Source organism: Strongylocentrotus purpuratus, unplaced genomic scaffold (genome assembly GCF_000002235.5).
Source record: "Strongylocentrotus purpuratus isolate Spur 01 unplaced genomic scaffold, Spur_5.0 spur5_scaffold_8, whole genome shotgun sequence".
In the NCBI taxonomy this organism is placed as follows: domain Eukaryota; kingdom Metazoa; phylum Echinodermata; class Echinoidea; order Camarodonta; family Strongylocentrotidae; genus Strongylocentrotus; species Strongylocentrotus purpuratus.
The window spans coordinates 28,307,146-28,324,861 of NW_022145614.1; the positions used below are offsets into that span (position 1 = coordinate 28,307,146).

The 17,716-nt window shown below is 35.9% G+C and overlaps 1 protein-coding gene across 1 annotated transcript; it reads right to left on the reverse strand.

The window, feature by feature from the left end:
- Positions 1 to 1,087: 1,087 nt before the first annotated feature.
- LOC115918371 (glycogen-binding subunit 76A-like) lies at positions 1,088 to 5,249 on the reverse strand. Its single transcript, XM_030975554.1, has one exon. It carries the CDS (start codon positions 4,889 to 4,891, stop codon positions 3,815 to 3,817), a length of 1,077 nt encoding a protein of 358 aa, XP_030831414.1. The 5' UTR covers positions 4,892 to 5,249; the 3' UTR covers positions 1,088 to 3,814.
- Between the last annotated feature and the right edge of the window lie 12,467 nt (positions 5,250 to 17,716).

Genomic DNA, 17,716 nt, shown 5'->3' on the forward strand with positions numbered 1-17,716 from the left:
CTTACACTAAAGGGGAGCCATAGTAATGAGGGATCACGTCATTATGGAGTGGAAATCCACACATAAAACGAGTGGAATCCACTCTCATTCGAGCATTTTAAACCACTTCTTAAGAGTGGATTTCACTGTAATTTGGAGGAGGGGAGATCGCACAGTAGTAGAGCAATGGGCACGTAACCGGCAGGTTCCGGGTTTGAAACCAAGTCGATGCGCTAGTATAGTGGCTTTTTAGTAAGGAACGAATTTATCCCATGACTCCAGGAAGAGTGCACTTCACTCCTCTGCATAGAGTACATCGTGAGTATACAAAAGGAATCTACACATAACACATGTATATTCAAGCCCATTATCATCTTTGATACCAAGTTATCTTGCTGAAATGGTTTGAGCATGAATGCTGCCTTTTTTAATTATAAGCTGCTCACCATAATACTTTCATGTGTGGGTGAGCATTGACCATTCAAACAAATGCATATTACATGTATACATTATAAACATGTAAATACCAAACACGTCCAAATCGCCTTTACCCAAGTTTGAGAAAAGTGGTGTTCAGGAGAAAGGTACTTTCACTAATTTAAGTTTGGATGAATTCATGCAAATTGAGAACTACTCAGATAAATTAATGTTGACCATTCATTTCATTCAAAACTTAGGAAGATGCAAATATGAATCAGTCAAATATATGCCTCTTCAAAAGTGTCTATGGCCAGATTTTATTGACCAAGCTGTCAAAATAAGAATATGGGTGCATGTGTATCTTTTTGTTTGGCTTAATACCTATGAAGCTAAAACGGATTATAAAGATATCTAGGGTTGAACATGGGTTTCCTTTTTGCGATTCACACTTTACAATAATTATACTTTTTTATTCTATACACGAAATGCATGGAATAGACACCAACACGAGTGGCACCAAATTAGCACAACTTGAAAAACAAAAGGTGTAATATCATTGTATGCATGAAGGTTAGAGCTCATTCGAATAAGTACAGTTTAAAAATATCAATAAATACACTCACACAAATTCTCATTTAGAATTAGGATATCAAAATAGTCATTTCGTAGACAGGTCCGTACAAAGAAATTGATTCTTATCGTTTTGTTTTCTTTATTCGAAATACATTCCTTTTCATATCAATTCAAACTCTTCAAATTGAAATAATATAATAAAATATTCATAGTTTCTACAACTTCTATATTTGAGTAGGTTGCTTTCCTATGTTATCATCAACATTGGTTATAAATTACATTATTTCAAATGTTGTGTCATACTGTACAGTGCACGCGAAAAACTATGAGGTCATTAGAAAGTGCCAATGACCGATTACGTGCGATACAAATTAGATGCCTGGTCACATGTCCCCTCTCAACCAATCGTTTTATTAGAATCTACTTCATCATTGTATGTAGAAAAATAGCACTTTCACTATAATTATATCTACAAATATTCTGCCGAGTTTAGACACTATTTTGCGTTTTTTATAACTCCAAAATCTCAGTGTCATAAATATATATGTTTTTATATGGATTTGAGCATGTATGATTCATATCAAAACTAACTTTGAGTGAATAGAAACAACTTCAATACATATTTGCCAATCTTCAAGTCAATTACCTCATAAATCTCTATAAAATATTACAATAAATAAAATCTGTTAGTACTATGAAGCGGGCAAAGGTGATTGAAATGTGAAATTGGAATAATAAATTCTCTCAGTGCACTGGATATATTGACTAGAACACAGCAGCAATAACTTCTACAAACAATAATATTAAGTGAGTATCTAGTCATCTTTAAAAATATTAGAACGCAAAATAATGCTACTCAAAGTTATAAATAAATTTGAAATGTATAGAACAAAATATATATATAAATCACTTTAATCTCTATTTCAACTGATACATGGTTTAACAATATACTGAATGATCAACTAACAATATCTTGCACTGGGAAAATGAAAGCATGTGCATGTAGGCCTAATGTTAATACATCTAATTAGGGTGCAACGTATACATCGAAACAAGGGTACGTTTTTATAGAAATGAAAATATAATAATGAAATAGCTATGGCCAGCGAAAATATAATAATGAAATAGCTATGGCCAGCGAAAATATCGGGCTTTAAAATCACACTAAAGCTGCAGCTTTCTCAACAATATCTAATATTTTGTTTTAGCGATTTAACAAGACAGTAACTTGTCTTCAAACCAAACTAATTATGGAATACATGACAGGCATAAATGTGTCTTTTGGGGGATGGGCAAAAGTAAACAAAATTACAAAACGTTCTCTAAACATCTTTGGATTTTTTTTTTACCGGTATATAATAATACCCAACATACACGTATCCTCATCCTGACTTGCAACTATGAATTATTTCAGAAAGACGGAATAAATATTTCTAAGAAGATGCAAGGCATATACTACTCAAATATGCATAGCTCATTCTATACACGAACATGGCGTCATTGTCACAATTGTAAAACTACCTCAGAGGGCTATCATATCAAGTTCTTTACAAATGTTTGCATCAAAACTCATTGGTTCTCCTCCACATAATGGTAGGTCTTATTCATCACAGAATTCTTTGAAAGAGTTTAGGGAACAAATCGCCCTAAGCCACAACGTGTTTTTGTTATAATTTTTCTTTTTTTTAATTTTTTTTTTCAAGCTGATAGTTTCAGCTGTCCTTTGCTACTTCTTAACATGCTACACACATGACATTACGAGGAAAATTCCTGCTGCCATGTGTTTTGAGATGCTAATAGAGCGACTTCAAATACTAGTACTTAGTACTTATCAATGATTTGTTATCTAGGATTATTCAATTGAGTAGATATAGAAAATCGGCCGATATTTTGACTTCGCACTCTTGCCCCTAGATAAGTAAGATAATGTTGAGTACATGTATATGTAAAACACACCGAATACAACACTGATCATCGATAAACACCTTTACACTAACTGCTGTATATAAATGGTATGCAGCTATGAAAAAAAGATCTGACATGTAGTATGATAATATTGCAGGCTATCATTTACAATTCCATTTTCCAATATTCATCACAGCAAAATATTAAATAGCACCCTCAGTATTTCATAACATTTCTTATAACTCTAGTAAACGTGTATTGTATGCAAGTTTGACAAGAAAGAGAAAACTTTAGAAAGGAGCTAAATCACGAAGTTCGCATAGCAAAAAACAGTACAGATAGCTTAATGCTCAATTGCCACAATCATGAGCAAAGATGTTTAGTTTTGCATAGCAGATATGAAGTTAATATAATACATGATGTACACATTATGTTAGTTAGCCACTTTCACCAGCAAACGCCAAAATAGACCCCACGTTTTATCTATTCTGAATACATACGACAATTAAGTGTAAATTCAGATGTTCTACACAAGTCAAGCCACTTAATTTGAATTTCTTAATAATCTAAACTATGATCTGTAGAGTTATGCTTTGTAGACTAAGATTTAGAGCAATCGTCATGCAAAAGACCAGCTAGCTGGCATAGTTACAGTTCTCGTTTACTGATATGTAGAGGAAGAACTCACTCTGAATGCAATACTTGAGCATTATTTCACTTTATAAACAAAATCAAAACCTACATGTACGTTGAAAAGCAGTTTATTCATTTTCGGAATTGGGGTCTTTGTACGAGTACGACTCCCTAATAATATGAGCTCTGACCGTTTCACCCAAGTCCATCTAAATGACCTGTACCTGCTCGACCAATGCCATTACCATGGCTTGATTGGCATAAGGATGAAGCCTTCTATCAGTGATAGTATCACCCGCAAATATCATAGTTTCTTGACTTCCTCACACACAAGAGAGTAGTTCTGTCCGCCATTGCTATCCCAAAATATTTGTCCCGCTACCTTGTAATAGATAGCGAAACTGAGTATTGCTCCTGGGGCCATACTCCTAGGTCCAGAAAGTCCAAAAGAGAACCGATCCGTAGGCCCATCAAAAGAACCCTGGACGTACATGGCCATAGTGTCAATGTAAGAACTCCAATTGTCTGACGATTGGCGAATTCGCACTTCTTTGTTGAAGCCTAAGTTTTTCACCTTGATGGTACCGATGAGGGTGAATTCGTGGACAACCACGTTTTCAAGGCAAACATTCAAGGAATTGAGGCGAGTCATGAAATCTGGCTTCCCACCGGGTTGTTGGAAGCACAACGACAGAACCTTGGCACATATTGTTTGTTTCTCCTCGTCCACATGGACATGCAGGTCAGGTGGTGACTCTGTTCGCAGTATGGTCTTGACAGTCTCCAAGTCCAACCCTAGCGCGTCCGCAAAGTGAACCGACTTCCGGGAAGGCGTACCTGGGGGCGTTCGAGGTCGTTTAGGGTCACGCATTGAGGATTTCAGCGGTGACCGTACTCCGTCGGGATCAGGACTGGTGGGCGACGTCGGTGACGCTGGTGATAAAAATCCATCTGGGGTAACAGTCACATTGAAAGCACTGAAAGCGGCATCATCAAGATCAACGCTATCGGCGCCGAGTTTGAAGTTGCCATGGCCATGGGGAACAGTATCAGTATGATTTGTTAATACTGCGTCTACATCCTCATCAACGTATTTCGAGTCTACTGTATCAGAACACGCAGCCCCTTCATTTCCGTCTGCTTGAGAATTCCCTCTGTGATTTGAAGTAGGTGATTGTTCTGTAACTGCACTTTTTAAATCTTGTTCCTCGAGGCCTTCACTACTAGTACTACATGTAAATGTACTGCAATACGTTTGCCTGCATTCACTGGGGCAGCTACCGGCATTACTACTCACTGTTTCCGACACGTTGATTGGGTCCAAATGCTGTCCCTTCTCTGCGAGCGTTTTGCTGGATTTCTTTGGAGATCCTGTCGACATTTTGTTGCGTATGTATTCCAAAATCAAAGCTAATCATATCCCAGTGTACACATCACGTAGCCTGCAAAGCAATAGTAATCCGGGTATAATACGAACTTTCACAGTGCAGTGAACGACGATATCGGCAGACATAATAAACAGAGCGGCATCAGTTCCCATGCAATGTGCACTGCACTATACAGCTCAATGTATTTAGATTCTGGCCGGTGTACGTGCGGCGCCGGTAATTTTAATATACACACATCGTACGTAGTGCGCGTGTGTGCTGTACACGGTGACAGTTCTTCTTGTCGTCTCTCGTGAGCTCGGGAAGGTTCTTGTAATATAATGCACAATGACGTAGAACATTGTTCGCATAACTGTGTCGATTTGCATAGTATCGGGGTGAGTGCCCAGAACAGACTACTACGTCACAGGGGAATCCTCAGATAGACAACTGATGTTATTAACTTCTACGACTTTTTCCTTTTTTTCTTCCTTTATCTGTTTTACTATTTTTGTTTTAAGACGGGGACAGTGCTTGGTGGTTGATATAGCAGGGATTGCACCTACCCCCACTTTTAGCAAAATGAGTATCGCATTCGCAGTTACTTTTCTTTAGATCTAAGTTCGAATTTATGATATCTTCTTCCTAAGAATTGAATCTGTTTAAGTAATTGTATGTATGAATGAAAGTTATCCACGGAAACGATGCAAAGTTGGGTACAGTTTTCTTTAAACTAGGAAATCTTTGTGCAAGCCAGAAAAATGCTATTCAGCTCATCAACGGCAGTGTTTTGTTACAAATATGAATTGAGGTTCAATAGGCTTATATTTAGTTTCAGTTTCAGTTTGTTTCATATTTCACATATATTTAGGATTTCACAAAGTGAATGGTACAGATAAACATGGATTGTATTAACAGAGACAAAACAGAAAGTGAGTCCCTCATATCAACAATGTTCGAATTCTGTTATTTTAAATAAAAGACTGAACTAACAAAAAAGAGGAAGAGTAAATACAGAGGGGCCTACGGTAAAAGCTATGCTTGTGAGTAGGGTAGTTCATTTTATAATAGTCTTTAATTAATAAAAAGAGAAAACGAGCAATTAATGTCAATTAATCACAGGAATATATTTCGTATTCAGAAAAGGGCAATGTTAGAGCATGGACCTACGAAGTAGTAGGTCCATGGTTAGAGTAACTTTCATTATGATAATGTAACAAATGTTTTACATCATTTGAATAACTTGCATTTACACCTGTAAAGATGACTGTGCATTACTTGAACGCTTCGACAAAGACTACACAACAATACAAAACAAACTTCATGGTCAAATCCCATAAAAAGATATTACAAGGCAATTTTCATTGTCCTATTTGTTGTTGATAGGCTACGGTTGATCGGCCTGTATTTCAGCCAGTCATTAGTTATGACAGTTGTCCCAAGTAGTGTTAAAATAAAAAACCGCTGAGTCACAGCTCATCGCACCCCCCCCCCACCTCCCTACAACTGAAACTTAAAAAAAAAAAGATCATGACGACATCCGTCCATTAAAATGTTTATCCCGATAATATTAATTGCGATTTTTCAGCATATCCCTTACTTTAGGGTTCAATGTGTCAGTCACGTAGCCAAGGGGGGCAAAAAATTTCCAAGATCGGTTGAACTTTTTTAGACCCCCCTTTTTTTTTTTTTACCTCGATCGATACATGTATGTGCCCCCCCCCCCCCAAACATCAAACTCTGGCAATGTGTCCAGAGTGAAATTGTACATGTATGAATGAATCCTACTATCCACACATCTAAATAACGACTGAAAGGTAAAGACTATCTTTGCTCATCCGTGTCTGCCCATCAGCGGGTGGAAAAAAAGCATGACATTGAGCGTGTCTTTCAGGGAGTGCGGAGGTACCTCAGTGTAACTGTATTGCATGGTCCAGTTATAGGCCCACTGCACTACTTATAGCAACTTCCGCCCTCTATATAGCAAACAATGTCTAATCGGTGACCATTGGTCCACCATGATCCTCTTTTTCTTATGTTAATTGAGAGCTTATTTGATCAGTAAGATAACCACCTGTCAGTGACCATGCAGGGAGGTCTAATCCCTCCTGGCCAAACTAGTGCGATGGGGCTTTAATAGAGGTAAACAAGAACATAGCTCTTCTACAACCATGGACTTACCTCTGATGAAGGGAATTACTGGGAAAATAAGGAGAAAGGAAGAGAGAATGAGATGAAAATAAATAGGAAGATATACAAAATTTAAAAAATTAAACAAATGATTCAACATCAAAGTATAGGAATCTGTATCCCCAAATGCCCAGGCATCATGGTAGTTATGGTTGATGGGTTCTGTACTTCTGGTCAGTAATGTTGCCCACCATCGACAGGTGAAAAGGGGGAGAGTGAAAAATAAAGGGGTGTGTTGGAAAGACAGCATAATCAAAGAACATGATACCTCTGTTGTAATTGTCCATATTTTGAGCCATTTAAATGTTTATAAATGTTTATGTCCAATGTTATGTTTGTTTGAAATGACCACCACCTCTTTTCATATGTCTTGTTTATTCTGTTGTTAATTTTGTTATTAACCTAATTATGACCCAATCACCCCTTTTATTTTTGAATGTTTATATGTGCAAAAATATATTTTGTAAAAAAGTTAAGAAGAGCATCCAAACTTTGTTTTACCCATTGTTGTTTTGTTGTACTTCTCTAATTGTTACCCAAATTTTGACCCAACGACATTCTTGAACGTTTTGTTATGCTTATATTAGTTTGTGAAAATTGTTTTTTATATGTCAGTGTCATTTTTTATTTATGAAGTGTATTTCACGGTCTTGCTGGAAATCAGCAAAATATAGACACACCTTATGACAAATTACCAGAAGTCACTCACATTCACTGAAAATTCGCAACATACATTATGCATACCTGGGACCATATGTTAATGTGCTCGGGACCTCCGGCTTAAATTTTGTTTTCTCATTTGGCTGTCCTGTTCCATTGGAAGACGCTATTCATGCAAAGATACAAGTTCGTAGTTAGCAGTACGACACGAAATGACGGCATGATTCCACATATATTTAAACTCAAACATAAGGAGGTGCCATTGTGTGCTTGGTTTTGGAAACTCACGCCCAAAGTGCCCCAAAGTGATGGAAATGCCTTCATGAATAATTTCCCCCCTTTTGAGAATAACACACCAGTGTATCATGTAATGCATGCTGGTGTATACCTTTCATAAAAACGTTTTACAAATTAAGTACGAATGAAATTTGTCTGCTCATGCGTAGACTGCATATATGAACTAGCTTATTCGTATCCTGGAGCACATTTCATTTTTGATTCTTTTTAATTTTTGCCCCGTCATCGACATATTTAACTAAAATGGGGTTTAATCCAATTTTTGTTGCAATCATAATATAAACGCCACATCCCAAACAGACTACAAATCGATGAGAAGTATACAGTGTCAGTTTCAAAATACTTTAATAGAGATCTGTTCAATCTACATGTATAGCAGGATTCATAGCTTTAAACACATATTACTCGAGAATATAGAACATTGAAATTCCAGTTATATAAATAATTATATATCACTTCAAATGTAAACATTGATTCATATTTCATTTCTCATAAATTATTATGATAATGAAATAACAGCCTAAGCCTGTCATTTTGATAAATACTTTTTGGCATAATATATGAAAGTACTTTTTACGATAATGTATTATACATAAATATAGCGACAGTCTATTTGTATTTCTACTGAGTGTTGTATCTATGTCATTGAGGTTTTGTCGGTTGCAGGATATCCAGGGAAGTGTCAGTTAACTGGGATATCTTAGCAGAATATTTTACCAACAGACGCAATCTCACACACACAAATCATTTCTCGATGTAAAATTTATTCACAGCTGATCCTTTTCACCGTGAGCACTTTTATATAACTCAAGCACTTACACAATTACCTTATTACACTAATTTTCATTATCAAAATTTATCATAATATTGACTACAATTACACAAATAATCGACTATAATTCACTTCCCGATCACTTTTACACACAACACTTGTTCCAAGCAGTGTACAACAGAATATATTCCATTGACAGGATACACAAAGTCACGAAACACTTTTCCAAAGGGCACGATATTTCACACAAATAAGTTTTATATTATTATCACGTTTGATGTTCGAGCGATTACACAAAGAACATTCACATGTTACCATACTCGATAGAATAGAGAAAGTTGCTTGGAAAGAAGCAGGAAAGTTGTCTAGATCAAAGTACGGCAGAAATTGGAAGAGAAGCCATCAATTTACAGAAACAACACAATATTTCTTATCAAATATATAAGTTTTACAGCACACCATGCGCTATTAAATATCTGTCATATTGCTCAATTTTTAACACTTTATACGGCACAGTTGGCAGTGTGGTCAACGTTTTTTTTTCTTTGCTTGGTATTATTCGCCATTTATCATTCAGTATGCGCCTTTTTTAAAAATACAGTATTAATAATAATAATAATAATAATAATAATAATAATAATAATAATAATAGTAGTAGTGGGTTCTTGTATAGCGCTCATGTCAGTCAGATTTGACCCTCCTGGCGCTCCCGATTATTACCCTGGCTATAGCATGGCTGCCATACGGCGCTCTAGCATTTCAAGGAATAAATTCCTACCAGGTACCCATTTACTTCACCTGCCTTGGGTGGAGTGTGGCAAATGTAGATCAATGTCTTGCCAAAGGACATTAGTGAGGCAGCGGGACTCGAACCGCGGACCTTGTGATCGACAGTCCGGCGACGTATCCACTCGACCACAACACCTCTACACCTCTACATTATACACCTTTATCAACCATGTGCATAAAATATTCACCGCCCCATTTTCTTCCCCCACAAGTACAATTGTTTTCAGATTAACAACTCAATAATTGTAACTTCTTTTATTTGGGGGATAACAATCCATACGGACACATTTCGAAAGGTGGTCTGACGCCTCTTCCCCAGAATCAAATTTTCCGTTTCTAATTTTTTTTGAACAAACGGAAGATTTCATCAAAACTAAACAAACAAATCTAAACTTACTTGGTATTAAATTTGGAAAATAATTTTTCAGAGGCGAAATTCAAAATACCATAAATTTGTAACGCGCCAAATCTCCCCTTGATACTGCATGGAATATATTGATACATTTGAACCCAATATGTTTTAAAAGTATGACAAAACTATGACGACATAATAAAACAAGATGTATTAATGTTTATTCTGCACAATTCAGCATCATGAAAATAACACAATATCAGAAGATCTACGTTTGTAACGAGATCAATCAGATTTGTTTTCAAGAAAAATGGTGTACACATAATTATAAACAAATTACTTACATTCAAAATGTAAAATTTAACATGGAAAACATACTTTACCCTGTTAATTTTAGTGTAATATGCACAGGCTATTGCCATTTCTAAAACCACGAATACAATTTGCTGATAGCTTCTGTCACAGTACAGGCTTACGACCTTGTGTATGAACTTGATTAATGAAATAGAAAACCCAATCGCGACAGCCATGAGGGTAGAATAGATTGAAACCGAAAAGGCGTATGGCTGATTCTAATTTACCATTTCCGTAATGTAACCAAATTTAATGCATACGTCTTTGTGAAGTGCCTCGATACAAGTATTTCATTCACCTGTAATGAATAATTTGCAATAATCAGAATTCAAAATGCATATGTTATGTGTTGTTAGGTAAGGCAAGCCATACTGTTTGTCCTACCTGGCAACAACATGCAGTTCGCGTTCCGACAATCGAAATACAATTATCCGTAACAGATGAATGAATTGTTGCGTATCGAGACACTTCATGAAGAAGTATGCATAAGATTTGGTTATATTACGAAAATGGTATTTCATTATCGTGCTTTCTTTATCCTCCTCTAGAAATTAAACACAGTTGTTTATGTATATGCCTTATTACCACGCACTGCTGTTGATATGTTTAATCTTTCCTATTAGTATATATAATATGAACAACAATATGTGAATCCTAAAACAATACTATAAAAGCATATGTACATGTACAGATATCCTTTTTTTCTTTTAAAGAGGCAGAAAATATTAAATATCAAAACAGTATCAATCTTGCTTAAAAGCAGCGGGAACAGACCATTTGATGATCAAACATGTATACTTTTGCATTGATACATACATGTAATATTACGCCACACTGACGAACTTAACTCAACGAAAGTTGAAATACAAAATTAATACAAGATAAACCAGCAAAACAATCACAAGTATTCACAACAACAATGATAATCCTGATAATAATATCAATAATAATAATTCTAACAATGATAATAATATGGAAAATAACGATGATAAAAATAACTAGAATTTAAATCGTCACGAGGACGATTAAGGTGGTCTGTCTTCAAGTCTTATGATAGATTATAATACTTACTATATTGAGAAAGGGAGAAGTTATATAGACATGTAAACAATGATGATCATCATGATGATCATGATGATGATGATCCTGATAGTAATGGTGATGACGATGTTGATGATGATGATGATCATCATGATGATGTTGATGATGATCATCAACAGACCATGATGACATCTGATTGAAAAAAATGAGGGAACATTTAGATAGCATATAGTCTCAGCTACAACATACTCCAAAATCAACAAAAACCAAACGGAAATAACGGCGATATTGCTCGCAAAAGACAGGAATGTAGAATCCAGATTTGAGAAAAAGTCATCTCCCATAGGGACTACACTCAAAAAGTAATGGATCAAGTGATAATAGGGGAATAATAAAGTAAACATGGTTGTTTATAACATTATTTGTGATTCTACGTGTTTTAATAAGCAAAGGAAAAGGTACAGTGAAAGGTCAAAAAGAAAAAAAAAGTGAAGAAAAAAATTGTTGGAGACGCCCGGACTCGAACCAGGGACTTCGAGGTCGGAAGTCAAGTGCGTTACCGATGTACCAAAATATTTCCCATAGAGATTACACGTAAACGGAAAATGGAATTATCAAATCCCACTTTGTAAGTGAAATATGAGCATGATCCCGGCATCTGATCGAAAATTAAAGGGCACACTTACGATAGCATATTGACTCAGCTACAACATACTCAAAGCTCAGCGTAAACGAAGATAAAACGACGGAGATATTGCTCGCGAAAGACAAGAATGTAGAAACCAGTTTTGAGAAAAAGTCATGTCCCATAGAGAATACACGCAAAATGTGAAAAATTGACATGCCTCCTTTAATCGCAAAAATACGCCATGATGCCATTGTTCAAATGAAATATCGTGTGAAATACATTCGTAGAAAATATTCTCAGCTAAAACATATCAAAATTTGAAAGAAAATTGATCAACATTTACAGAGATACAATCAATTTTCCAAAAATCTGCTAACGTCATAATATGCAAATTGAAATTTTAAGTTCGGAGGCCATTATGATGACGTCATGAGTTAATTGAGGGTCAAATGAGACATGAAATCATATCTCCGACTCATGATCTATCTAAATATGAAAAAATTGGGGTATCTATCCATTCTGAAGAGTTAAAATGAATTTTGTATAGGCTTGTTTTTGCACATGTAATGTGGATAGGGATAATGCAGATCCGCGTGTGCTGTAAACTTTGACGGACGCTCATTGCGTTATCACTGGTCAGAAAAAGGTGAACAAGGTATCAAAATGCTTGGAAAAATGTGGTTGATATGATAGAGAAAATTTGGCGTTTCCATGTTGTAAAATGTCAGTACGCGCACTTACGCGCGGAAACGCGCGCAAAAAAGTGCTCTCGCGCAAAATCTTGAAAATGCTTACAATTGCCTGAAACGTGTGCAAAAAAAATTTGGAACGAATTTGAGCATTTTAAAATTTTAATGCGCGCGTACGTGCGCGTCGAGGTGCGCGCGCAAATTTTGTTGACATTTTTAGTTGAACTTTGACCTGAAGTTGATGTATACCAAATATGGTTTATTTTTGAAGACTCGTTATCGAGATATGATAATGACTTGATTTTTACAAAATGGCGCCTGGATGACGTCACGATGACCCCATGAACTTGAAAAAGGTTTCGGGAACTTGATATTATAGGGCCTAATGACTATCAGAAATTTGAAGGAATTTGACCAAGTCGATTTCGAGTAAACGTATACACAAAAAAAGTGTACGGAAGAAATAAAAATAAACTAGAATTTAAATCGTCACGAGGACGATTAAGGTGGTCTGTCTTCAAGTCTTATGATAGATTATAATACTTACTATATTGAGAAAGGGAGAAGTTATATAGACATGTAAACAATGATGATCATCATGATGATCATGATGATGATGATCCTGATAGTAATGGTGATGACGATGTTGATGATGATGATGATCATCATGATGATGTTGATGATGATCATCAACAGACCATGATGACATCTGATTGAAAAAAATGAGGGAACATTTAGATAGCATATAGTCTCAGCTACAACATACTCCAAAATCAACAAAAACCAAACGGAAATAACGGCGATATTGCTCGCAAAAGACAGGAATGTAGAATCCAGATTTGAGAAAAAGTCATCTCCCATAGGGACTACACTCAAAAAGTAATGGATCAAGTGATAATAGGGGAATAATAAAGTAAACATGGTTGTTTATAACATTATTTGTGATTCTACGTGTTTTAATAAGCAAAGGAAAAGGTACAGTGAAAGGTCAAAAAGAAAAAAAAAGTGAAGAAAAAAATTGTTGGAGACGCCCGGACTCGAACCAGGGACTTCGAGGTCGGAAGTCAAGTGCGTTACCGATGTACCAAAATATTTCCCATAGAGATTACACGTAAACGGAAAATGGAATTATCAAATCCCACTTTGTAAGTGAAATATGAGCATGATCCCGGCATCTGATCGAAAATTAAAGGGCACACTTACGATAGCATATTGACTCAGCTACAACATACTCAAAGCTCAGCGTAAACGAAGATAAAACGACGGAGATATTGCTCGCGAAAGACAAGAATGTAGAAACCAGTTTTGAGAAAAAGTCATGTCCCATAGAGAATACACGCAAAATGTGAAAAATTGACATGCCTCCTTTAATCGCAAAAATACGCCATGATGCCATTGTTCAAATGAAATATCGTGTGAAATACATTCGTAGAAAATATTCTCAGCTAAAACATATCAAAATTTGAAAGAAAATTGATCAACATTTACAGAGATACAATCAATTTTCCAAAAATCTGCTAACGTCATAATATGCAAATTGAAATTTTAAGTTCGGAGGCCATTATGATGACGTCATGAGTTAATTGAGGGTCAAATGAGACATGAAATCATATCTCCGACTCATGATCTATCTAAATATGAAAAAAATTGGGGGTATCTATCCATTCTGAAGAGTTAAAATGAATTTTGTATAGGCTTGTTTTTGCACATGTAATGTGGATAGGGATAATGCAGATCCGCGTGTGCTGTAAACTTTGACGGACGCTCATTGCGTTATCACTGGTCAGAAAAAGGTGAACAAGGTATCAAAATGCTTGGAAAAATGTGGTTGATATGATAGAGAAAATTTGGCGTTTCCATGTTGTAAAATGTCAGTACGCGCACTTACGCGCGGAAACGCGCGCAAAAAAGTGCTCTCGCGCAAAATCTTGAAAATGCTTACAATGGCCTGAAACGTGTGCAAAAAAAATTTGGAACGAATTTGAGCATTTTAAAATTTTAATGCGCGCGTACGTGCGCGTCGAGGTGCGCGCGCAAATTTTGTTGACATTTTTAGTTGAACTTTGACCTGAAGTTGATGTATACCAAATATGGTTTATTTTTGAAGACTCGTTATCGAGATATGATAATGACTTGATTTTTACAAAATGGCGCCTGGATGACGTCACGATGACCCCATGAACTTGAAAAAGGTTTCGGGAACTTCATATCATAGGGCCTGATGACTAGCAGAAATTTGAAGGAAATTGACCAGGTCGAGTTCGAGTAAACGTATACACAAAAAAAGTGTACGGAAGAAATAAAAATAAACTAGAATTTAAATCGTCACGAGGACGATTAAGGTGGTCTGTCTTCAAGTCTTATGATAGATTATAATACTTACTATATTGAGAAAGGGAGAAGTTATATAGACATGTAAACAATGATGATCATCATGATGATCATGATGATGATGATCTTGATAGTAATGGTGATGACGATGTTGATGATGATGATGATGATCATGATGATGTTGATGATGATCATCAACAGACCATGATGACATCTGATTGAAAAAAAATGAGGGAACATTTAGATAGCATATAGTCTCAGCTACAACATACTCCAAAATCAACAAAAACCAAACGGAAATAACGGCGATATTGCTCGCAAAAGACAGGAATGTAGAATCCAGATTTGAGAAAAAGTCATCTCCCATAGGGACTACACTCAAAAAGTAATGGATCAAGTGATAATAGGGGAATAATAAAGTAAACATGGTTGTTTATAACATTATTTGTGATTCTACGTGTTTTAATAAGCAAAGGAAAAGGTACAGTGAAAGGTCAAAAAGAAAAAAAAAGTGTAGAAAAAAATTGTTGGAGACGCCCGGACTCGAACCAGGGACCTCGAGGTCGGAAGTCAAGTGCGTTACCGATGTACCAAAATATTTCCCATAGAGATTACACGTAAACGGAAAATGGAATTATCAAATCCCACTTTGTAAGTGAAATATGAGCATGATCCCGGCATCTGATCGAAAATTAAAGGGCACACTAACGATAGCATATTGACTCAGCTACAACATACTCAAAGCTCAGCGTAAACGAAGATAAAACGACGGAGATATTGCTCGCGAAAGACAAGAATGTAGAAACCAGTTTTGAGAAAAAGTCATGTCCCATAGAGAATACACGCAAAATGTGAAAAATTGACATGCCTCCTTTAATCGCAAAAATACGCCATGATGCCATTGTTCAAATGAAATATCGTGGCAAATACATTCGTAGAGAATATTCTCAGCTAAAACATATCAAAATTTGAAAGAAAATTGATCAATATTTACAGAGATACAATCAATTTTCCAAAAATCTGCTAACGTCATAATATGCAAATTGAAATTTTAAGTTCGGAGGCCATTATGATGACGTCATGAGTTAATTGAAGGTCAAATGAGACATGAAATCATATCTCCGACTCATGATCTATCTAAATATGAAAAAAATTGGGGGTATCTATCCATTCTGAAGAGTTAAAATGAATTTTGTATAGGCTTGTTTTTGCACATGTAATGTGGATAGGGATAATGCAGATCCGCGTGTGCTGTAAACTTTGACGGACGCTCATTGCGTTATCACTGGTCAGAAAAAGGTGAACAAGGTATCAAAATGCTTGGAAAAATGTGGTTGATATGATAGAGAAAATTTGGCGTTTCCATGTTGTAAAATGTCAGTACGCGCACTTACGCGCGGAAACGCGCGCAAAAAAGTGCTCTCGCGCAAAATCTTGAAAATGCTTACAATGGCCTGAAACGTGTGCAAAAAAAATTTGGAACGAATTTGAGCATTTTAAAATTTTAATGCGCGCGTACGTGCGCGTCGAGGTGCGCGCGCAAATTTTGTTGACATTTTTAGTTGAACTTTGACCTGAAGTTGATGTATACCAAATATGGTTTATTTTTGAAGACTCGTTATCGAGATATGATAATGACTTGATTTTTACAAAATGGCGCCTGGATGACGTCACGATGACCCCATGAACTTGAAAAAGGTTTCGGGAACTTGATATTATAGGGCCTAATGACTATCAGAAATTTGAAGGAAATTGACCAAGTCGATTTCGAGTAAACGTATACACAAAAAAAGTGTACGGAAGAAATAAAAATAAATAAAGAATAAAGAATAAAGAATAAAGAATAAAGAATAAAGAAAGAAAATTCTAACGAAATCAATAGGTGATCTGTCATCGACAGACCACCTAACTAGAAATTTAATTCGTCATGGGGACGAATTAGGTGGTCTGTCTTCAAGTCTTATGATGTATTATAATATTTACTATATTGAGAAAGGGAGAAGTTATATAGACATGTAAACAATGATGATGATGATGATGATGATCTTGATAGTAATGGGGATGACGATGATGATGATGATGATGATCATGATGATGTTGATGATTATCATCAACAGACCACGATGACATCAGACTGAAAAAATTGAGAGAACATTTAGATAGTATATAGTCTCAGCTACAACATACTCAAAAATCAACAAAAATCAAGCCGAAATAACGGCGATATTGCTCGCAAAAGACAAGAATGTAGAATCCAGATTTGAGAAAAAGTCATCTCCCATAAGGATTACACGCAAAAAGTAATGGATCTAGTGATAATAGGGTAATAATAAAATAAATATGGTTGTTTATTACATTATTTGCGATTGTACGTGTTTTAATATTCAAAGGAGATGGTAGAGTGAAACGGTCAAAAAGAAAAAAAAGTGAAGAAAAAAAAATTGTTGGAGACGCCCGGACTCGAACCAGGGACCTCGAGGTCGGAAGTCAAGTGCGTTACCGATATACCAAAACATTTCCCATAGAGATTACACGTAAACGAAAATGGAATGCACAAATCCCACTTTGTAATTGAAATATGAGCATGATCCCGGCATCTGATCGAAAAATAAAGGGCACACTTGTGATAGCTTATTGTCTCAGCTACAACATACTCAAAGTTCAGCGTAAACAAAGCTAAAACGACGGAGGTATTGCTCGCAAAAGACAGGATGTAGAATCCAGTTTTGAGAAAAA

Excerpts from the sequence above, each read along its gene's own strand:
- LOC115918371 (XM_030975554.1), bottom strand. The coding sequence starts at position 4,891 with ATGTCGACAGGATCTCCAAAGAAATCCAGCAAAACGCTCGCAGAGAAG.